This window comes from Orcinus orca, chromosome 1, assembly GCF_937001465.1.
Source record: "Orcinus orca chromosome 1, mOrcOrc1.1, whole genome shotgun sequence".
NCBI lineage: Eukaryota > Metazoa > Chordata > Mammalia > Artiodactyla > Delphinidae > Orcinus > Orcinus orca.
Genome location: NC_064559.1, coordinates 8,608,286 through 8,629,718, shown reverse-complemented (window position 1 = coordinate 8,629,718; position 21,433 = coordinate 8,608,286). Strand labels below are relative to the sequence as shown.

General features: G+C 38.0%; 1 protein-coding gene across 1 annotated transcript in view; it reads left to right on the top strand.

Annotated features, from left to right (window-relative positions):
* Nucleotides 1-21,433, top strand: part of LOC101283227 (kinesin-like protein KIF28P) — an 85,666-nt gene that overhangs the window by 1,716 nt on the left and 62,517 nt on the right. Inside the window, exon 2 of the mRNA XM_049695559.1 lies at nucleotides 14,762-14,953. Coding sequence (XP_049551516.1) covers nucleotides 14,762-14,953 — 192 coding nt within the window. The remainder of the gene's footprint in view (nucleotides 1-14,761; nucleotides 14,954-21,433) is intronic.

Here is a 21,433-nt window from a genome sequence, read left to right as displayed (position 1 = left end):
ACATTTTTAAGCTCTGAGCCTTGAATTCCTTACGTGTAAAATGGAGATATTGATATCTCACAGGGTCAGTGTTACAAACACTGGATGAAATGATCTGTAAGTTAGCACTATGCTTAACAAGACAAACTTCTAATAGTAGCTGCTATAGTTATTTTCACCATAGTATCAATATCTCTTAAATGGTTTTATTGAAATTATAATTTATATTCTATACATTTAACTCATTTACAGTGTATAATTCAATTATTTTTAATATATTCACAGATACATGCAACCATCACCATGGTCAGATTTATTGATAGAACATATTTAGCACCTCAAAAAAGAATGTACTTTTTTTTTTTTTTTTTTTGAGGAAATTCTTCAGGGTCAAACACAAAGACTAAAACAAATAAAAAACAAAAGATAATGCAGGTAGCAAACAAAAATCATTATCATCATAGTTAATATTGTCAGATAAGAGAAGATACTGAATCTATGACCCAGAAATAGAACGCTAGGAACAAACTTAATCAGAGAACAAAAGTGAATTCCTACATATTTCTTTTTTTTCATTTTATTTTATTTTGATTACCAAAGCAAAGACATTGATAAAGCAAATACAATCTGCAATAATGAATACATCTGCAATAGATGCTAAGTATCATTAAATTATATAATTTAGACAGTAAATATGGTCTATTTTTGCTTCTTTCCAATAGAATACATTTGATCACATTTTTTTTTATACAGCAGGTTCTTAGTCATCAATTTTATACACATCAGTGTATGCATGTCAGTCGCAATCACCCAATTAAGCACACCACCACCACCACCACCACACACCGCTTTTCCCCCTTGGTGTCCATACGTTTGTTCTCTACATCTGTGTCTCAATTTCTACCCTGCAAACCAGTTCATCTGTACCATTTTTCTAGGTTCCACATATATGCGTTAATATACGATATTTGTTTTTCTCTTTCTGACTTCCTTCACTCTGTATGACAGTCTCTAGATCCATCCACGTCTCAACAAATAACCCAATTTCATTCCTTTTTATGGCTGATTAATATTCCATTGTATACATGTACCACATCTTCTTTATCCATTTGTCTGTCGATGGGCATTTAGGTTGCTTCCATGACCTGGCTATTGTAAATAGTGCTGCAGTGAACATTGGGATGCATGTGTCTTTTTGAATTATGGTCTTCTCTGGGTATATGCCCAGTAGTGAGATTGCTGGATCATATGGTAATTCTATTTGTAGCTTTTTAAGGAACCTCCATACTGTTCTCCATAGTGGCTGTATCAATTTACATTCCATTAACAGTGCAAGAGGGTTGCATTTTCTCCACACCCTCTCCAGCATTTGTTTGTAGATTTTCTAATGATGCCCATTCTAACTGTTGTGAGGTGATACCTCATTGTAGTTTTGATTTGCATTTCTCTAATAATTAGTGTTGTTAAGCAGCTTTTCATGTGCCTCTTGGCCATCTGTATGTCTTTGGAGAAATGTCTATTTAGCCCTTCTGTCCATTTTTGGATTGGGTTGTTTGTTTTTTTAATATCGAGCTGCATGAGCTGTTTATATATTTTGGAGATTAATCCTTTGTCAGGTGTTTCATTTGCAAATATTTTCTCCCATTCTGAGGGTTTTCTTCTTGTTTGTGGTTTCTTTTGCTAGCAAAAGCTCTTAAGTTTAATTAGGTCTCATTTATTTATTTTTGTTTTTATTCCCATTACTCTAGGAGATGGATCAAAAAAGATCTTACTGTGATTTATGTCAAAGTGTTCTTCCTATGTTTTCCTCTAACAGTTTTACAGTGTCTGGTCTTACATTTAGGTCTCTAATCCATTTTGAGTTCATTTTTGTGTATTGTGTTACGGAGTGTTCTAATTTCATTCTTTTACATGTCGCTGTCCAGTTTTCCCAGCACCACTTATTGAAGAGGCTGTCTTTTCTCCATTGTATATCCTTGCCTCCTTTTTCATAGATTAGTTGACCATAGGTGCGTGGGTTTACCTCTGGGCTTTCTATCTTGTTCCATTGATCTGTGTTTCTGTTTTTGTGCCAGTACCATATTGTCTCGATTACTGTAGCTTTGTAGTATAGTCTGAAGTCAGGGAGTCTGATTCCACCAGCTCCGTTTTTTTTCCCTCAAGACTGCTTTGGCTATTCGGGGTCTTCTGTGTCTCCATAGAAATTTTAAGAGTTTTTGTTATAGTTCCATAAAAAATGCCATTGGTAATTTGATACGCATTGCATTGAATCTGTAGATTGCTTTAGGTAGTACAGTCGTTTTCACAATATTAATTCTTCCAATCCAAGAACATAGTATATCTCTCCATCTGTTGGTATCATCTTTAATTTCTTTCATCAGTGTCTTATAGTTTTCTGCATACAGGTCTTTTGTCTCCCTGGGTAGGTTTATTCCTAGGTATTCTATTGGTTGCAGTGGTAAATGGGATTGTTTCCTTAATTTCTCTTTCTGATCTTTCGTTGTTAGTGTATAGGAATGCAAGAGATTTCTGTGCATTAATTTTGTATCCTGCAACTTTACCAAATTCATTGATTAGCTCTAGTAGTTTTCTGGTAGCATCTTTAGGATGCTCTATGTATAGTCTCATATCATCTGTAAACAGTGACAGTTTTCCTTCTTCTTTTCCAATTTGTATTCCTTCTATTTCTTTTTCTTCTCTGATTGCCAAGGCTAGGACTTCCAAAACTATGTTGAATAATAGCGGTGAGAGTGGACATCCTTGTCTTGTTCCTGATCTTAGAGGAAATGCTTTCAGTTTTTCACCATTGAGAATGATGTTTGCTGTGGGATTGTCATATATGGCCTTTATTATGTTGTGGTACGTTCCCTCTATGCCCACTTTCTGGAGAGTTTTTATCATAAATTGGTGTTGAATTTAGTCAAAAGCTTTTTCTGCATCTATTGAGATGATCTATGGTTTTTCTTCTTCAATTTGTTAATATGGTGTATCACATTGATTTGCATATATTTAAGAATCCTTGCATCCCTGGGATAAATCCCACTTGATCATGGTGTATGATCCTTTTAATGTATTGTTGGATTCTGTTTGCTAGTATTCTGTTGAGGATTTTTGCATCTATACTCATCAGTGATATTGGTCTCTACCTTTCTTTTTTTGTAGTATCTTTGTCTAGTTTTGGTATCAGGGTGATGGTGGCCTCATAGAATGAGTTTGGGAGTGTTCCTTCCTCTGCCAGTTTTTGGAAGAGTTTGAGAAGGATGAGTGTTACCTTTTCTCTAAATGTTTGATAGAATTCAGAGTTTGAGAAGGATGGAGGTTAGCTCTTCTCTAAATGTTTGATAGAATTCATCTGTGAAGCCATCTGGTCCTGGACTGTTGTTTGTTGGAAGATTTTTAATCCCAGTTTCAATTTCATTACTTGTGATTGGTCTGTTCATATTTTCTATTTCTTCTCGGTTCAGCCTTGGAAGGTTATACCTTTCTAAGAATTTGTCCATTTCTTCCAGGTTGTCCATTTTATTGGCATAGAGTTTCTTGTAGTAGTCTCAGGATGCTTTGTATTTCTGCGGTGTCTGTTGTAACTTCTCCTTTTTCATTTCTAACTTTACAGATTTGAGTCCTCTCCCTCATTTTCTGGATGAGTCTGGCTAATGGTGTATCAATTTTGTTTATCTTCTCAAAGAACCAGCTTTTAGTTTTATTGATCTCTGCTATTGTTTTCTTTGTTTCTATTTCATTTATTTCTATTCTGATCATTAGGATTTCTTGCCTTTTGCTAACTTTGCATTTTGTTTGTCCTCTTTCTCTAGTTCTTTTAGGTGTAAGGTTAGATTATTTATTTGAGATTTTGCTTGTTTCTTGAGGTAGGCTTGTATAGCTATAAACTTCCCTCTTAGAACTGCTTTTGCTATATCCCATAAGTTTTGGATTGTCGTGTTTTCATTGTCATTTGTCTCTAGGTATTTTTTGACTTCCTCTTTGATTTCTTCAGTGATCTCTTGGTTATTTAGTAACGTAGTGTTTCACCTCCATGTGTTTGTGTTTTTTACGTTTTTCCCCCTGTAATTCATTTCTAATCTCATAGCATTGTGATCAGAAAAGATGCTTGATATGATTTCAATTTTCTTAAATTTACTGAGGCTCGATTTGTGACCCAAGATGTGATCTATCCTGGAGAATGTTCCGTGCGCACTTGAGAAAAAAGTGTAATATGCTGTTTTTGGATGGAATGTCCTATAAATATCAATTAAATCTATCTGGTCTATTGTGTCATTTAAAGCTTCTGTTTCCTTATTTATTTTCATTTTGGATGATCTGTCCATTGGTGTAAGTGAGGTGTTAAAGTCTCCCACTATTATTGTGTTACTGTCAATTTTCTCTTTTACAGCTGTTAGCAGTTGCCTTATGTATTGAGGTGCTCCTATGTTGGGTGCATATATATATTTATAATTGTTATATCTTCTTCTGGGATTGATCCCTTATCATTATATAGTGTCCTTCCTTGTCTCTTGTAACATTCTTTAAAGTCTATTTTATCTGATATGAGTATAACTACTCCAGCTTTCTTTTGATTTCCATTTGCATGGAATATCTTTTTCCATCCCCTCACTTTCAGTCTGAAGTGAGTGTCTTGTAGACAGCATATATATGGGTCTTGTTTTTGTATCCATCAGCAAGCCTGTGTCTTTTCATTGGAGCATTTAGTCCATTCACGTTTAAGGTAATTATCGAAATGTATGTTCCTATGACCATTTTCTTAATTGTTTTGAGTTTGTTTTTGTAGGTCCTTTTCTTCTCTTCTGTTTCCCAGTTAGAGAAGTTCCTTTAGCATTTTTTGTAGAGCTAGTTTGGTGGTGCTGAATTCTCTTAGCTTTTGCTTGTCTGTAAAGCTTTTGATTTCTCCATTGAATCTGAATGAGATCCTTGCCGGGTATAGTAATCTTGGCTGTATGTTCTTCCCTTTCATCACTTTAAGTATATCATGCCACTCCCTTCTGGCTTGTAGAGTTTCTGCTGAGAAATCAGCTCTTAACCTTATGGGAGTTCCCTTGTATGTTATTTGTCATTTTTCCCTTGCTGCTTTCAATAATTTTTCTTTGTCTTTAATTTTTGCCAATTTGATTACCATGTGTCTCTGCGTGTTTCTCCTTGGTTTTATCCTGTATGGGACTTGCTGCGCTTCCTGGACTTGGGTGGCTATTTCCTTTGCCGTGTTAGGGAAGTTTTTGACTATAATCTCTTGAAATATTTTCTCGGGCCCTTTCTCTCTCTCTTCTCCTTCTGGGACCCCTATAATGCGAATGTTGTTGCATTTAATGTTGTCCCAGAGGTCTCTTTGGGTGTCTTTATTTCTTTTCATTCTTTTTTTTTTATTCTATTCTGTGGCAGTGAATTCCACCATTCTGTCTTCCTGGTCACTTATCCGTTCTTCTGCCTTTGTTATTCTGCTATTGATTCCTTCTAGTGTAGTTTTCATTTCAGTTATTGTATTGTTCATCTCTGTTTGTTTGTTCTTTAATTCTTCTAGGTCTTTATTAAACATTTCTTGCATCTTCTTGATCTTTGCCTCCATTGTTTTTCCAGGGTCCTGGATCACCTTCACTATCATTATTCTGAATTCTTTTTCTGGAAGGTTGCCTATCTCCACTTCATTTAGTTGTTTTTCTGGGGTTTTATCTTGTTCCTTCATCTGGTACATAGCCCTCTGCCTTTTCATCTTGTCTGTCTCTCTGTGAATGTGGTTTTTGTTCCACAGGCTGCAGGATTGTAGTTCTTATTGCTTCTGCTGTCTGCCCTCTGGTGGATGAGGTTATCTAAGAGGCTTGTGCAGGTTTCCTGATGGGAGGGACTGGTGGTGGGTAGAGCTGACTGTTGCTGTGGTGGGCAGAGCTCAGTAAAACTTTAATCCACTTGACTGCTGATGGGTGGGGCTGGGTTCCCTCCCTGTTGGTTGCTTCGCCTGAGGCAACCCAACACTGGATCCTACCTGGGCTCTTTGAGGGAGCTAATGGCAGACTGTGGGCGGGCTCATGCCAAGGAGTACTTCCCAGAACTTCTGCTGCCAGTGTCCTTGTCCCCATGGTGAGCCACAGCCACCCCCCACCTATGCAGGAAACCCTCCAACACTAGGAGGTAGGTCTGGTTCAGTCTCCCCTGGTTTCACTGCTCTGTCCCCTGGGTCCCGATGCGCACACTACTTTGTGTGTGCCCTCCAAGAGTGGAGTCTCTGTTTCCCCCAGTCCTGTCGAAGTCCTGCAGTCAAATCCCAGTAGCCTTCAAAGTCTGATTCTCTAGGAATTCCTCCTCCCATTGCCAGACCCCCAGGTTGGGAACCTGACATGGGGTTCAGAACCTTCACTCCAGTGGGTGGACTTCTGTGGTATAAGTGGTCTTCAGTCTGTGAGTCACCCACCCAGCAGTTATGGGATTTGATTTTGCTGTGATTGCGCCCCTCCTACTGTCTCATTGTGGCTTCTCTTTTGTCTTTGGATGTGGGGTGCCTTTTTTGGTGAGTTCCAGTGTCTTCCTGTCGATGATTGTCCAGCAGCTAGTTGTGATTCTGGTGTTCTCACAAGAGGGAGTGAGAGCACGTCCTTCTACTCAGCCATCTTGGTTTCAGGCCCAGGATGTCTGTACTCTTTAGCTATCATCCTTATTCCCCCAGTCCTAAACAACCATTAAACTAATCCCTGTTTCTGCATATTTCCCTGGTCTGTACAATTTGTATAAATGGAATTATATAGTCTTTTATGACTGCCTTTCACTCAGCATAATGTGTTCAAGGTTTATCCATGTTGTAGCATATGTCAAAAATTCATTTCTTTATGGCTGGATAATCCATTGTATGGATATACCACATTTTGTTCATCCATTCCTCAGCTATTTGGTGTCAGGGTTGTTTCCACCTGTTAGCTATTATGAATCATGTTGCTATAAACATTTGTTTACAAGTTTTTGTGTGGACACGTTTTCATTTGGTTATATACCTATGCATGGAACTGCTGAGTCATACAGTAACTCTATGTTATCATTTGAGGAATTGCCAGACTTTTCCAAAGCAGATGCACCATTTTATATTACTACTAGCAGTGTATGAGGGTTCCAGTTTCTCTAATTCAGGCTAACACTTGTATCTTACTTCATTATAGCCATTATAGTTGGTGTGAAGTGGTATCTCATGGTTTTTCAGGTAGACTGCCTGTTTCCTCTTCATTTGTTAGGTCTGGTGGGTTTTTATCTTGCTCCTTCATCTGCTGTGTGTTTTTCTGTCTTCTCATTTTGCTTATCTTACTGTGTTTGGGGTCTCCTTTTCGCAGGCTGCAGGTTCGTAGTTCCCGTTGTTTTTGGTGTCTGTCCCCAGTGGCTAAGGTTGGTTCAGTGGGTTGTGCAGGCTTCCTGGTGGAGTGGACTAGTGCCTGTGTTCTGCTGGATGAGGCTGTATCTTGTCTTTCTGGCGGGCAGGTCCACGTCTGGTGGTGTGTTTTGGGGTGTCTGTGTCCTTTTTATGATTTTAGGCAGCCTCTCTGCTAATGGGTGGGGTTGTGTTCCTGTCTTGCTAGTTGTTTGGCATAGTGTGTCCAGCACTGTAGCTTGCTGGCCGTCGAGTGAAGCTGGGTGCTGGTGTTGAGATGGAGATCTCTGGGAGATTTTTGCCATTTGATATTACTTGGAACTGGGAGGTCTCTTTTGGACGGGTGTCCTGAAGTTGGCTCTCCCACCTCAGAGGCACAGCACTGCCTCCTGGCTGCAGCATCAATTCTGAGTCCACACGGCTCAGAATAAAAGGGAGAAAAAGTAGAAAGAAAGAATTAGTAGAAGTAGAAAGAAAGAAAGAGAGAAAGAAAGAAAGAAAGGAGGGAGGGAGGGAGGGAAGGAAGGAAAAAAAGATAAAGTAAAATAAAGTAAGATAAAATATAATAGAGTTATTAAAATAAAAAAATAATTATTAAGGGGAAAAAAAAACGGACGGATAGAACCGTAGGACAAATGGTGGAAGCAAAGCTATACAGACAAAATCTCACGCAGAAGCATACACATACACACTCACAAAAAGAGGAAAAGGGGAAAAAGTAATATATCTTGCTCTCAAAGTCCACCTCCTCAATTTGGGATGACTCCTTGTCTATTCAGGTATGCTGCAGCTGATTGTGGAGATTTAATCCGCTGCTCCTGAGGCTACTGGGAGAGATTTCCCTTTCTCTTCTTTGTTCTCACAGCTCCCAGGTGCTCAGCTTTGGATTTGGCCCCGCCTCTGCATGTAGGTCGCCGGAGGGCTTGTGTTCTTCGCTCAGACAGGACGGGGTTAAAGGAGCTGCTGATTCGGGGGCTCTGGCTCACTCAGGCTGGGGGGAGGGAAGGGCACGGAGTGCGGGGCGAGCCTGCGGCGGCAGAGGCCGGCGTGACGTTGCACCAGCCTGAGGCGTGCCGTGCATTCTCCCGGGGAAGTTGTCCCTGGATTCCGGGACCCTGGCGGTGGCGGGCTGCACAGGCTCCCCGGAAGGGGAGTGTGGATAGTGACCTGTGCTCGCACACAGGCTTCTTGGTGGCGGCAGCAGCAGCCTTAGCGTCTCATGCCCATCTGGGGTCCGCGCTTTTAGCCGCGGCTCGCGCCCATCTCTGGAGCTCCTTTAAGCAGCGCTCTTAATCCCCTCTCCTTGCGCACCAGGAAACAAAGAGGTAAGAAAAAGTCTCTTGCCTCTTCCGCAGGTCCAGACTTTTCCCCAGACTCCCTCCCGGCCAGCCGTGGCGCACTAACCCCGTGCAGGCTGTGTTCACGCCGCCAACCCCAGTCCTCTCCCGGCGCTCTGACCGAAGCCCGAGCCTCGGCTCCCAGCCCCCGCCCGCCCCGGCGGGTGAGCCGACAAGCCTCTCGGGCTGGTGAGTGCCGGTTGGCACCGATCCTCTGTGCGGGAATCTCTCCGCTTTGCCCTCCGCACCCCTGTTGCTGTGCTCTCCTCCGCGGCTCCGAAGCTTCCCCCTCTGCCTCCTGCAGTCTCCGCCCGCGAAGGGGCTTCCTAGTGTGTTGGAAACATTTCCTCCTTCACAGCTCCCTCCCACTGGTGCCGGTCCCGTCCCTATCCTTTTGTCTCTGTTTATTCTTTTTTCTTTTGCCCTACCCAGGTACGTGGGGGGTTTCTTGCCTTTTGGGAGGTCTGAGGTCTTCTGCCAGCGTCCAGTAGGTGTTCTGTAGGAGTTGTTCCACGTGTAGATGTATTTCTGGCGTATCTATGAGGAGGAAGGTGATCTCCGCGTCTTACTCTTCCGCCATCTTCCCGGAAGCCTTCCGTATCTCATGGTTTTGATATGCATTTTCCTGATGACTAATGATGTCATGTATCTTTTCATGTACTATTGCCTATTAGTATATCTCCCTTGGGAAAATGTCTGTGCAGATCCTTTGCTCATTTTTATATTGGATTATCTTTTTATATTGAACTGTTCTTTATATACTCTAATACAATTTCTTACTAGATATATGATTTGCAAATCTCCCAAAGGGTCATCTTTTCATCCTTTGAAACACAAAAGTTTTTAATTTTGAAGTCCATTTTTTTAATTGTGCTTTTGAGGTTATATCTCTCTTTGCCCAATCCAATGTCATGAAGATTTATGTTTTCTTTTTTAGTTTTAGCTCTTATATTTAGGGCTTTGGTCCATTTTGAGTTGATTTTTATATATGATGTGAGGTAAGGATCCAAGTTCATTCTTTTGCATGTGGCCATTGAGTTTTCCCAGCACCATTCCTTCTAAAAGCTATTCTTTCTCCATTTTGGCAGCCTTGTTGAAAATCAGTTGATCACAGATGTTTGGGTTTATATCTGGATTCTCCACTTCATTACATTAGTCTGTATGTGTGTATGTGCCAGTACCACACACACTTGATCACTGTTGGTTGTACTGAATTGTGAAGTTGGTGTGAATCCTACTTTTTTCTTCTTTTTAAAGATTGTTTGGCTATTCTGGATGCCTGGCAGTAACATATGAATTTTACAATCAGCTTGTCAATTTCTACAACGAAGTCAGGTGGGATTCTGAAAGAGATGGCATTGGATGTACATCAATTTGGGGAGCGTTATCTTAATAATGCCAAGTCTTTTGATCTATAAAATGGGGTGTTTTTCTAATTTTTAGAAACAATGTTTCTAAATTCCCACAATGTTTTGTAGTATTCAGAATATATGTTTTGTACTACTTTTGTTAACCTTATTCTTAAAGATTTTATTCCTTTTGGTAGTATTAGAAATGAAATTTTCTTAATTTCCTTTTCAGATTGTTTAAAGTGTAGAGAAATAGTTGATTATTGTATATTGATTTTACATCCTGCAAACTTACTGAACTCATTCTAATAGTTTTTAGTGGATTCCTTAGGATTTTCTAAGATCACGTCATCTGCAAAGAGCAATCATTTTACTTCTTCCTTTCCTATCTTGATGCCTTTTGTTTCTTTTTCCTGCCTAATTGCCCTGGCTGGAACCTCCAATACAATATTGACTAGTAATGTCAAGAGTAGAAATCCTTGTCTTCGTCCTGATCTTAGGGGGTAATAGTCAGTCTTCACTATTAAGTGTGATATTAGTCGTGGGTTTTTCATGCATGCCCCTTATGAGATTGAAGAAGTTCCATTCTATTCCTGATTTGTTGAGTGTTTTTTATCATGAAAGGGTGTTGGATTTTGTCAAATGCATTTTCTACAACTTGAGATGTGTGATTTTTTTGTTTTATTCTATTGATATGTATTACATTAATCATTATTTTAAAGTGTACCCAAGATTTGTTTTACTCAGGTATAGTAAGGTGACAGATTTAGTGACAACTGCCTTATAATTCTCAAGAGAAAGGAGCATTCCATGCAGCCACATGGGGAAGTATCAAAGTTGGTCAGAAGGCTGGAGAAAAGAATGCATGGGGCTTCCCTGGTGGTGCAGTGGTTGAGAGTCCGCCTGCCGATGCAGGGGACACAGGTTCGTGCCCCGGTCCGGGAGGATCCCACATGCCGCGGAGCGGCTGGGCCCGTGAGCCATGGCCGCTGAGCCTGCACATCGAGAGCCTCTGTTCCACAACGGGAGAGGCCACAACAGTGAGAGGCCCGTGTACTGCAAAAAAAAAAAAAAAAAAAAAAAAAAATAGAATGCATGGCCCACAGCCTTATTGTCGTTTCCACAGGAAGAAATGGGCAAGGCATGGTAGGCAAGTTTGAGCAATCTTAGGATTGGACAGTTTGAGTCGTTTCCATGCATGCAGCCTACTTTTCAGGTACCTGGCCCTGGGGTGATGTAAGGTGAGGAAAATATTGGTTTGGCGTGTGAGTTAGATAAAGGAGGTGTTTGGGATGTGGACTTTGGATTGGTTGGTTTGCATGAAAGGTAAGTTTTTTGCTATCTCTACAAATTCATTAGCCCTGGGAGGGACAATCTCTCCAGGCCCCAGGGATGTCAAAGTTCATAAATATAGAAAATAAAAAACATGATCAATAGAATCACTTTCAGATGTTAAACCAACCTTGTATCCCTAGGATAAATCTCATTTTGTTACGGTGTATAATTCTTTTTATATGTTGCTGGATTCACGTTGGTAATCATTTGTCGGGGATTCCTGTGTCCATATTTATAAGAGATATTGGTCTGTAGTTTTATTTTCTTGTGATGTCTTTATCTGGATTTGGTATCAGGGTAATACTGGCTTCATAAAAATAAGTTGGGGGATAGTCCCTGTTCTATATTTTGGAAGAGTTTATGAAGAATTGGTATTAATTCTGTAAATGTTTGATAGAATTAAGCAGTCAAGCCATTTCTTCATGAGTAGTTTTATTTGTTGTGTTTTTACTACCATCTCTTCATTTGTTATAGATCTATTCAGATGATTGTCTATTTCTTCTTGAGTCTGTTTCAGTAGTTTGTGTCTAAGAATTTGTCCATTTCATCTAAATTATCTAATGTAATCAATTGTTTATACTATTCCTTTATAATCCTTCCTTTAGTTCTTTAATCTGGTTTCCTTTATTTCTGTGAATATATTTATAATTGTTACTTTAAGTATTTTTCTGATAACTCCAGCATCTGGTTACTTCTGTTGCCTGCTTTTTTTCCAATGTGTAGGTCTTACTTTCCTATTTCTTTGCATGCCTCACAGTTTTTTAGGGAAACTGGACATTTTAGATAATATATTGTAACAAGTCTGGGTACTGGTCCTCCCGCCCCTCTGTAGCTTGTTATTGTTATTTGCTTGTTTATTTGTTTAGTGATTGGCTGCATTATTTTAGTTAAGTCTTATCTTCCACCAGGTTCTAGGTACTTTTGCTGTAAACTTCTTTGCCACAAACATTTTCACATAACTAGTTGGCCGTAGGGTAATTTTGCCATAAAAAAATAAAATAATGAAAAAGAAAAGAGGGACATTAAAAGACTATTTCTAAATAGAAAATATTTGATTGCATTTAAGTTATGTGTAGATTCTTAGCAATACTGCACAAATAACTGATTTTATTTTGTGGCTTGTACGTAAAGCACTTATCTTTGAAGTCTTTCATTTATAGTATCATGCTTTTTTTTTTGTTTTTTTTTTTTTTTTTGCTTGTTGATTAGTCTTCTCATTTGGCATTGAACTTTTTTCTTTTTCACTAAAATTTCTTCCTTCATAAGAGAGGTATCAGCTCCAAACACTAGGATACGTATTTGTAACTGAGCTTTGGTGTGTTGTGAAAGCTTCTACACTGTTGTTGGTTCTTGGCATATTGTCACATGTCCCTTGATGGGTGTTCCAAAGTTCTCTGGGAAATGTTGCAACTCTGTGCCTTTGAGGCCCTCAGCTTCTTTCTTCTCTAACGTAGTGTGTTTCAAAATAAGAAAACAGGGACTTTCCTGGTGACACAGTGGTTAAGACTACACACTCCCAATTCAGGGGGCCTGGGTTTGATCCCTGGTCAGGGAACTAGATCCCACATGCATGCCGCAACTAAGAGTTCGCATGCCACAACTAAGGTCCCACCACCACAACTAAGGAGCCAACAAGCCACAACTAAGGAGCCCACCTGCCACAACTAAGACCCGGAGCAACCAAATAAATTTTTTTTAAAAAAAAAGAGAAAATCAAAACCTAAAAAGGTGGGGGGAGCACAAAAATTTTTTTAAATACCTTATTAAAAAAATAAGAAAACAACTCTTGGAGCAAATAAATCATCGTCACTGTCAGTTAAAGCCTTCAGTAACGTGGATAACAGGAAGAAGTGCTAATGCATTTAAACCAATTGAAAGCAAACTGTTAACCAGTTAATTTTATCTGGCATGGCAGAATTGCTTTATGGCCAGTTAGTTATGCACCAAAAATGTTTGTGGTGAAAATGTGTGCAGCAAATATGTTTATGGCAAAGAAGCTTAATGGTGAAAATACCAAACACGCCCCCCAACCCCTACTTTTTTTGTTGCTCCTCAAGATGACACAGCTTTGGGTATGCCCTGGTTACCCTGGGGTGGTAACAGTTTTTGTAGGGCTCCCTTTCCCTCTTGTCCACACCAAGCTGCAAACTCCACTGATTGCTGATTGATTGCTGTGTTGTTTTCAACAATGAATTGGGCATAAATTGCTCTACTAACTAATTCAATCAAATTCTGGTTCTTTTGAAAAGTTTAACTTCTGAGATCAGTGTTTGATATTTTTTTCAGTGTCCAGGTGGGTTCCTCCCCTGTAAACTAGAGGGCCTGTACTTTAACCTGTTTCTTGAATCTCCCAATTGCCTTTCATCACAGCCGCCTCTGTTCTTAAGAGTGCCCCTAGGGTTGAACTTCTCTAAGGGGGCAAATGAAGTCAGTTCCTTTGGGAAGAGATTAGGTGCTATCTGCCCAGGCAAGATCTCTAAACCAGGGCTGTGGATTTGTGGGTGGGGACAACAGCAAACTACTCTGTATGACACCCCTGCTCTAGAAGCCCAGCACTTGGTGAATGCGGAACAGCAGCCTGTGACCCTCACAGCTTGTCTCTTTTGGTATAGAACCACTACCTCAGGGACCAGGGTAAGGGTTATCAGCACCCCAGTATTCTCAGCATGCTGCAACCGAAGTAGAGTCTCCGTTCCATGAGTGGAAACTGGGTAGAAGAAGGAACTCTCATCTCTCACCTATACTTTCCTACGCTTAGCCTCAGTCACAGGTAGATGGGGGCAGGGTGGGAAATGCTGATATTCTCCTCCTAGGAATAAATCCCTCCTACTGGGGTCTGGGGAGAAAGGGAACCCTGTGTTCTTAGCTCCAGCAATCTGAAGTCATCTCTGCTTTGCTGAGCTGGCAATGGAGAGGGAAGGAATAGTCTTGCTTAAACAACACAAATTCTCCTTTCTTACCAAATTTTGATAGAGTTTATTGAATAGATCTTTCTTCATTGGCTGTTTGCTTTTAGAACCATTTCCAGAGGCTTTAAATTTTTTCATTTTCATTTTTTTCTTTAATAATTTTCACCAGTTTTGCTGGGGGATGGGACAGTGGAGCTTCTTACATTGTCATGTTGGAAATGGATCTCTGATGCTATTGTTTATGCTATTAGTATAGCTGAGTGTTAGATATGCTATTCTCAGAAATTTAATATGACTAGAGACAAGCCTTTTAAAATTTCTGAGGCAGTATAAGAGAAACTGTTGTCATAATAGCTGCTAAGAATAACATAATTAGAGAACAAAATGAATAAATGATAAGTTATTGGCTTAATTTCTTACTAGATGTAAAGACCTGCAAAACAATCAGATGACGGAAAAACTGTAATGATTGACTCTGAATCTGTAATTTGACTACAGAGAGAGAATTCTGGGAGCAAATGTGTGATTTCCATGCATTCCAGGACCACTACCATTATACAAGACCCTAAGAATCCAGAACATACGAAGACATTTACTTTTGACCTGGCATACTGGTCTCACAATGGATTTCAAAAGGATAAGGATGGTGTGTTTATTTCAGCTAATCCTAGCAGTAAATTTGCAGGCCAGGTAAATTGCTTTAAAACAACTTCAATGGTAGTTTTTTTTTTTTTAATAAAGTGTTGACAATATACCGATACAATTATTTTTATGCAAGCATATTACAATGTATGCTTCCATATGAGAGTTTGGTTTTAAATTTATTCCTTTTCATGTTCAATATGAGGTCCAAAAGTGTAGCTATTGCCTAAATATTTAGACACTCAAGTCAGTTATTTTCCAATGTACTGACATATTTTGAAAAAGGAATGTCAAGTCAATTATATTTCCTTCTCTGAGATGAGCAAAATTGCACAGCACTCAGCATTTGAGAACTTTGGTTTATTGAGTATTTATCATATGCCATGCACTATTCTGCCTTAAAGTTGCTCACAATTTGCTGTAGGGAGACAGGCAAAAAAGTGCATTCACACGTTACAGTTTCTGTGATAAAAAATATTTATGGGATACAACGGGGTTCAGAGGAAAAATGGTCATTTCAATCTGGACAGAGCTCATTAAGCTTCTTGAATCTGTGGGTTTGTAATTTCCATCAAATTTTGAAAAAATTTCAAACAAAATTTCTCCAAGTATTTTTGGTCTCTTCTATTCCTTCTGTGACTCTAGTTACATGTATGCTTGAGATTGTCCCATAAGTCACTGAGGTTCTTTTTTTTTTCTTTTTGGCTTTCTTTTCTTTTTTTTAACATATTTATTGGAGTATAATTGCTTTACAATGGTGTGTTAGTTTCTGCTTTATAACAAAGTGAATCAGTTATACATATACATATGTTCCCATAGCTCTTCCCTCTTGCGTCTCCCTCCCTCCCACCCTCCCTATCCCACCCTTCTAGGTGGTCACAAACCGCCGAGCTGATCTCCCTGTGCTATGCGGCTGCTTCCCACTAGCTATCTATTTTACGTTTGGTAGTGTATATATGTCCATGCCACTCTCTCCCTTTGTCACAGCTTACCTCTCTCCCTCCCATATCCTCAAGTCCATTCTCTAATAGGTCTGTGTCTTTATTCCCGTCTTGCCCCTAGGTTCTTCATGACCTTTTTTTTTTTTCCTTAGATTCCATATATATGTGTTAACATATGGTGTTTGTTTTTCTCTTTCTGACTTACTTCACTCTGTATGACAGACTCTAGGTCCATCCACCTCACTACAAATAACTCAATTTCATTTCTTTTTATGGCTGAGTAATATTCCATTGTATATATGTGCCACATCTTCTTTATCCATTCATCTGTTGATGGACACCTAGGTTGCTTCCGTGTCCTGGCCATTGTAAATAGAGCTGCAATGAACATTTGGCACATGTCTCTTTTTAAATTATGGTTTTCTCAGGGTATATGCCCAGTAGTGGGATTGCTGGGTCGTATGGTAGTTCTATTTGTAGTTTTTTAAGGAACCTCCGTACTGTTCTCCATAGTGGCTGTATCAATTTACATTCCCACCAACAGTGCAAGAGGGTTCCCTTTTCTCCACACCCTCTGGTCACTGAGGTTCTGTTCACTTCCTCCCAACCTTTTCTCTCTGTTCTTCTTGTTTGCATACTCATCTTTAAAAATTCAGCCCAAATATTATAGCCTTTGTTAAACCACCCCAAAAAATACTCTCTGTCAAGTAGTTCTAACTTCACAAATGCACTGAAAGGATTTAAAGGATCTCCTGGGAATGCACTTTGAGAGCCACTGCCCTAGAGCAATGAATAAAAAATCAAGCAACAAAAATATAACTAATGAGTCAAGTGTGGGGAAATGGAATTATGAAACAAACTCAAAGTGTGGCAGGAAAAGAGGGAGAGAAAAAAACAAAGAGGAGATAAGACAAATAGAATACAAATAACAAGATGGTAGATTTAATGCCAACCATTGATTATTTTATCAAATGTAAATAAACACACCAATTAAATGGTACAGATGATCAGATTTGGTAGGAAAAGCTGGATCCAACTACATCTGTTTACATAAACCCAATTTAAATATAAATAAATAGATATCCATGTAAACACTAACAGAAAGAAAACTGCAGACGCTATATTTACGTCACACAAAGTAGACTTCAGAACAAGGAATATTTCATAATGATAAAGTAATCAGTTCACTAAGAAGACATACTATCCTAAATGGGTATGTACCTAATAACAGAACTTCAAAGTACATGAAACAGAAACTGATAGAAATTGAAGGAGAAATAGACAAACCTACAGTTGTGATTGGTGACTTCATCACTCTTCTCTGAGTAACAGAACAAATAACCCCAAATCAATAATATTATAGAAGACCAGAACAATATTGTCAACCTAATTGACAATTATAGAACAATTCTGCTACCCCCATTCAACCACAGCACTACACACTTTTTTTGAGTGAACATGGAACTTTCTTTATGATAGATCATATTCTGGATCATTAAACTAGTCTCAATAAATGTAAGACAACTGAAATCATACAAATTACATTCTCTGACCACAATGAAATTAAACTAGAAAGAAATGACAGAAAGGTATTAGGAAACTCCTCAGATATTTAAAAAATAGCAGATTTCTAAACAATCCATAGGTCAGGGAATAAACCATAAGGGAAATTAGTAAATATTTTGAACTGAATGAAAATCAAAACATCAAAATTTGTGGGATGCAGCTAAAGCAGGGCTTAGAGGAAATTTTATAGCATTAAATGATTATATTAGAGAAGAACAATCTTAAATCAACAGTCTAGGCTTCCACCTAAGAATTTAGAAAAAGAAGAGTATAGACAAAGCAAAAGAGGAAGAAATAAGAACGATTAACTTAAGACAGTAAAATAATAGAGAAAAATCAATTAAAAGCTGGTTCTTTGAAAATAACAATAAAATTGATAAACCTGTAGCCAAATTGATCATCAAGGAAAAAAAGATACAAAGTACCAAGATGAGAAATGAAAGAGAGATGTTACTGCAAATCTTACAGACATTAAAAAAATAATAAGAGAATATTATGAACAACTTAATGCTGATAAATTTAAAAACATAGATGAAATGGACACAGTCTACTGAAGTTCACACAAAAAGAAATAGATAACTCAGGTAGCTCTATATCTATTAAAGAAATTGAATTTATAGTTAAACTTCTCCCCTCAAGAACTAAGCCCAGATGACTTTTCTGTGAATTCAACTAAAGGAAGAAATAATGAGAATTATGAAAAAAAAATCTTGTAGATGATAGAAGGACCATTCATTTTTTGAGGCAAATATTACACCAAAACCAGCCAAATACTACAAAAACACTACAGATCAATACCCTTCATAAACATAGACACAAACATTGTTAACAAAACTTTAGCAAATAGAATCCAACAGTATACTTTTTAAAATACATCGTTGTCAAGTGGGACTTCTTTTCCTGGGAATGTGATCAGATGCAGAAAAAGCAATTGACAAAACTCAACACCCAATCATGATAAAACTCTCAGCAAACTTAAAATCGGAGGGAGCCTCCTAGAAATAGAACTTCCTTCAGTACATAGGTAACATAACATTTGATGGTGAAACAATGAATATGTTGCCCCTAAGAATGGGGACAAGGCAAGGAGGTCCAATCTCATCATTTCTATACAACATCTACTGCAGGCCCTAGCCAGGGCAGTTAAGTCAATTAATAGGAAGTGAATGATATGCAGATTGAAAATGAAGAAGTAAAACAATTTGCAGAAAACATAATTATCTATGCAAAAAACCCTAAGGAATCTACCCAAAAAGGGAAGAAAAAGCTATTACAGTGAATAAGTGTGTTTAGCAAGGTCAATATACAAAAATTGATAGTATCTCTCTATTCTAGCAGTGAACAATTGGAAATTAAAATTTTAAAATATTTACAATAACATCAAAAGCACAAAATACGTGCAAAATCTGTACACTATGAAACATTACTGAAAGGAAGACTTAAATGAATCAAAAGACTCAACATTATTAAGAAGTCAAATTGATCAATAGATTGAAAGAAATCAAAATGCCAGCAGTAATTTTTTGTAGAAATTGATACATTGTTTCAATAGTTTACATGGAATTGTAAAGGACTGACAATAGCCAAAATTATTTTGAAAGAGAATAAAGTTGAAGAACTTACACTCACTATAGATAGCCCTACAGTAATCAAGACATTGTGGTATTGGCTAAAAGACAGATATAACAGATCAATGGAACAGAATACAGTGTCCAGAGACAGATCATCATATATCATCGATTTTTTTTTACAAAGGAGCTGTAATAGGTTGAATAGTCTCCCCAAATTTATGTCCACCCAAAGACTCAAAATGTGACCTTATTTGGAAACAGGATATTTGCAGATGTAATTAGTTAAGATGAGGCCATCCTGGATTAAAGTAAGCCACAAATCCAGTTCTTTTAAGAGGGAAATTTTGACACACAGATACACAGGGAGAATGACATGTGACAATGGGGACAGAGATTGGAGTGATGGAGCTATAAGCCAAGGAATGCCAAAAACTGCTGGGAGCAACCAGAAGCCAGGAAGAGGCAAGGAAGGATTGTTTCCTACAGCATTCAGAGAGAGCATGGCATTGCCAATACCTTGATCTTGGACTTGTAGCCTCCAGAACTGTGAGAGAATAAATTTCTGTTGTTTTTAGTCACCCAGTTTGTGGTAATTTGTTATGGAAGCCCAAGCAAACTAATACAGGTGACAACGTTCTTCAAAACTAAAGTCTTTGAACAAATGGTGCTGGAGATATAGGATATCCATATGGAAAAATATGAACTTTGATACTTTCCTCACACCACATACAAAATGAACTCAAAATAGATTGTAGACCTAACTTTTAGAGGTAAAATTATAAAGCCTCTAAAAGAAAGGATAGGAGAAAATTGTAGTGATCTTGATTTGGCAAAGAGTCTTAGATAGGACACAGATCATGAAAGAAAATATTTGATAAATGAGACCCATTAAAAACACATTTTGCTCTTTGAGAGATACCAATAAGAACATGAAAAGGTAAGCCATAATGAAAGGAAATATTTGCAAAATATATATATGATAAAGTACCCAAAATATATAATGAATTCTTACAACTTAAGGGAAAAAAAGGAAGAAAAGTCAATTTTTTAAAAATGGCAAGGAATTCCTTAGTGATCCAGTGCTTAGGACTCAATACTTTCACTGCTGAGGGCCTGGGTTCAATCCCTGGTCTGGGAACTAAGATGCCACAAGGCACACAGCATAGCCAAAATAAAAAGAAAATAGCAAAAAATTTGATCAGAGACCTCACCAACAGAGATATATAAATTACAACATATCCTAAAACCAATGAAAAAGTGTCCAACTTTATTAGTCATTAGGGAAATGCAAATTAATACCAAATGAGAGAATACTACACATACATGAGAAATGTCAAAAATTAAAAACAGTATCAAGTGTTAACATGCATGAATGGAACAACTGGAACTCTAATACAGTGCTATGGCCATGTAAAAGATTCAGTTATTTTGGAAAACAGTTTCTTTAAAATTTAAGTATACATTTAACATACAATCCAGCAATTCCAAGAGAAATAAAAATATATTTTCTCACAAACACCTATATACAAACGTCCTTAGCAACTTTATATGTAATAGTCCCAAACTGGAAACTCAAATATCCATCAACTTGTGAATGGATAATAAAATTATGATATATTTATAAAATAGAATACAATTCAGCAATAAAAGGAATTAATGATTATATGCAACAACATGGCTGAATCTCAAAGCATTGTAGTAGGTAAAAGAAGTCATATACAAAAGACTGCTCACTATACAATTCCACTTAAATGACAGTTCTAGAAAAAACAAAACTATAGTTACAGAAAGTAAATCATCAAGGGCTGAAAGTGAGAAGAAGGGCCTAAGTGCAAAGGGTCACAAGAGAACTTTTTAAAAACCCTGATTGTGGTGATTGTCACATGGCCAAATACATATGTCAAAACTTATGGAACTGTGTGCTTTAAACTGATGAATTTAGTGAATATTAATTTTATGTCAATAAAGAGTTTTTCCCAAGAAGAATAAAATACCAAGGAATAAATGTAGCCAAAGAGCCAAAGACCTGTACACTGAAAACTATGACACTGATGAAAGAAATTGAAGAAGACACAAATAAATGGGAAAGATATTCTGTGCTCATGGCTTGGAATAACTAATATTGTTAAAATGTCCATACTATCCAAAGCAATCTACAGATTCAATGCAATCCCTATCAAAATTCCAATGGCATTTTTCAAAGAAATGAACAATCCTTAAATTTGTATGGAACCATAAGAGACCCTGAATAGTTAAAGCAATCTTGAGAAAGAAGAACAAAGCTGGAGGCATCACACATCTTGGTGTCAAACTATATTGCAAAGCTATAGTAATCAAAACAGCATGGTATTGGCATGAAAATGGACACATAGATCAACAGAGTAGAGAGCCCAGAAATAAACCCATGCATATATGGTCAATTAATTTACAACAAAGGAACCAAAAACATA